The sequence below is a fragment of the Cryptotermes secundus genome, unplaced genomic scaffold (genome assembly GCF_002891405.2).
Source record: "Cryptotermes secundus unplaced genomic scaffold, Csec_1.0 scaffold1759, whole genome shotgun sequence".
Classification (NCBI taxonomy): Eukaryota; Metazoa; Arthropoda; class Insecta; order Blattodea; family Kalotermitidae; genus Cryptotermes; species Cryptotermes secundus.
In genome coordinates, this window is record NW_019720605.1 from 303,776 (window position 1) to 306,932 (window position 3,157).

Consider the following 3,157-nt stretch of genomic DNA (forward strand, 5'->3'; position numbering starts at 1 on the left):
GTCACCACCATGTAGTAGTCAGTATCACAATCTGCTGCCCTGAATGATTGGACATCAAGTATATTTGAGTGCCGTCTCCTATCTATCAAAATACGGTCTATTTGATGTCCAAGTAAATTTATGACTGTTACGATGTGGGAACACCGTACTTTTGACAGTAAGATTTTTTGATGTAGCAAAGTTTACTACTCTAACTCCATATTAATTTTTAAGCTAAAATTGCCTGTACTTATGTATGTAACCTTTTGACATGTTCTGTATCCAAAGGTACTAACCTGCTTAGGATTTATAGAATGTAAATAAATTCAATTCAATTCAATTATCATTACTAATTTCATGCAAACTCTCATTCCCAATCGTTGGTTTCAAAATGTCTTTATGTCATCAATTTTATCTTCTGTTACTGAATGAAAACTCACCTCACTTTTAATTGTCAAACTTTTGTTTTTCACAGTACCTTCAGCAAACAAACAAAGAGAACCAGCTCCAGCTTCCAATGCTCTCTCGCAGAATCATATCCACGGAGCTACAGGAAGGAGGCATGTGGCAAAATACAGCAGCTCTTCAAAATATACAGTGCAGTGCTACCAGAAGTGTTTTCTAACCACCCGTTTGTGGGACAGTACAAGTTTGTGATCACAATCATTGTAGTTCAGGAACATGTAATATGTTACAAAAACTCTTGAACAGTTTCAAGTAACTGGAAAGTGCCAATGAAAATCTTGACTAAAAAATCAACAAGCATGCCTGAAACAGAAGAATCTACAGTCTTCTCTCTAGTACTGTCAGAATAAATACTTACAATAAACAGGAGGGAAGTAATAGGTCTGGCAGCATTTAATTGTGGTTACAATAACATCTTAATCTCTTATCACCCATAATTTTCACACAAATCAGAAACTTATGAAATACGTGATGACTTAATGATTCTTTACATAATATCAATGCTTGCAGAAAGCTTTAACTGAAAATTTGAAAAGATATTGAACTTCCAAACTTGATCTTACCAACAGAATTTGTTGATGGTACCCTTTCTAACAGTATCAAATAATCACATTCACTATCTGGAAAACATCAAGTCCAGAATCATGAAGAGTCAGCTTTGACAGAAATGTCAGGCCTTTAAAAAGAAAACCCCTCACAGAGGATTCTGAATAATAAATAACAAATAAACTGAAAGAAATAAGAAACATACTGAGGGACCTGCACCAAATAATCTTCTGCTTAATACCAACAACAATTTGTCAATGTACATGGACAATGCCTTATATCAAATGCACAGACCTTAAGTCAGCCTGAATCTACTACTACTGTTACTGTTATTTCTACCGCATTTGTCTATTTCCATCATATTATTATATTTACTTTTATCTCAGTAATGTTTCTGACCAAGTTCCACATGCCTTGCTCTTCCACCGGCTTAAGAAGTCGTCTAATTTTTTATGCAAACCTGGCATTTACCTGGAAGTACTGCGGCAAATCACAAAACACCTCAGTTGGAATAACCAGTCTCCAGGCAGAGATTTGAACCTGGTGCTCCCACTTATGAAACAAAAACGTTAGCCACTTGACTGCAGCACTGAATGTGTACACAACTGGTTTTTGGCTAATTTTGTCAAACTCTGTATAAAAAAAATGAGTTGTTTCTCTTACTATGGAACAAACATACTCATTTATCAGTTACACTTACTGACTCCCAATGCAAGAACTGTGCCAACTAGAAAGACTATACAATGACTGCAAAGTTTATTTCCATCATCTTGTTGACTTTTTTATTTGTTTGCCATGAAATTGATGGACTTATTTCAAATCACCACCTCTTCCTCTGTGGAATCCCTGACTGGTTAGCTCTAGGCTGGGATATGCATGGAACTCTGTATCTGCTATAGATTCTAGTAAACGTGAACACATACAGGGAAAGTCTGTTACAACAGACTTATTTCACTTTATTTGGCATTATATTAATATATCTGGATGCTTTAATTTTCTGACACTACATTGTATGTGGTGCATTTCTGATGATCCGTTCCTTAGCCTCCATCTAGTGCCGAGGTCAAGAATGACGGAGCTATAACCCCACTCACCCGTGTATTCATGGCATAATGCTAATTACTTAAGCACCGGGCGAACTGTACGTTACTAAACTTGTCCCTCAGTTCTTGAAACTGTCGGTATTTATTCATGTCGACGTTCAGTGTCACCTGTTACTACTGGTGTCTTTAAAAAGGTGTTGATATCTGTAGTAAACCAAGTTTATATTTAAGCGACATTATATAGTCGAAACACCTTCCGACTTTCTGCAGATTCTTCGCCTTCTTAAGCGGAAATTGGCTGCAGAAATGAAAACTACTACACATACAAACAAAAACCGCTACCAGTTCCCACTTCCGTCAATAAACCAAGGCGAATAGCAATAACAGTCACCGATAACAGTAGCATAAACAAACACATCGAACGTGATAGTCATACGAACACACTTTACACGGTTTACACGGACATGAGCCGTGACAATTTGGAGTTGCACGTTTATGATCCGTGGTTGGGTGAACCGTATGATCTGTGTTAATTCGATCCGTGATGTAACCACCAATTTACGGTGAAACGTATACCCGTACAGATCGTGCGGCATTCCAGTACAGCCCCGTGCAACTCCCATGTTATTGGTTGGAAACGTGGCGGCCATGACACCTCGGTGCAAGGCTGCTGCCATCTATGGGCATTTTACACGGAACTAAATTTAAAATGACCTCCTGGGCCGAGAGCACAATCGGTAAGAAGGTATGCTACTTTACCAACTATTTTGAGTGCTCCCCCCTCTGCCCCCTCCAATGCTTTTTTCGCTACTAGCACTAAATACTTTTACAACCACATCTCTTGTACTGCAGTCTCTCTTTCCCTCTGGCTTCCCCACCAATATCCTATATGCATTCCTCGCCTCCCCCATTCGTGCTACATGCACTGCCAACCTCATTGTCCTCGACTAGTGATTTTTTAACAGTGTTCAATATCACTAGTCGAGGACGATGAGGTTGGCAGGGCATGTAGCACGAATGGGGGAAGCGAGGAATGCATATAGGATATTGGTGGGAAAGCCAGAAGGAAAGAGACTCTGCAGTACAACAGATCTGGTTGTAAAAGTATTTACTCCTCGACTAGT

The 3,157-nt window shown here is 38.9% G+C and overlaps 1 protein-coding gene across 12 annotated transcripts in view; it reads right to left on the bottom strand.

Moving 5' to 3' along the window:
* LOC111870607 (piggyBac transposable element-derived protein 4) overlaps nucleotides 1-2,469 on the bottom strand; it is a 28,970-nt gene extending 26,501 nt beyond the window's left edge. For 3 of the 12 annotated variants that reach the window (XR_002843880.2, XR_004513698.1, XM_023863032.2), the window contains exon 1: nucleotides 2,085-2,469. Coding sequence is in view for 1 of the 12 variants with exons in the window: in XM_023863032.2 (XP_023718800.1) it covers nucleotides 2,085-2,096 (12 nt within the window). In the remaining 11 variants the exon portion in view is untranslated. The other 9 variants (XM_023863063.2, XM_033753977.1, XM_033753976.1 and 6 more) reach the window with 9 other exon arrangements.
* Between the last annotated feature and the right edge of the window lie 688 nt (nucleotides 2,470-3,157).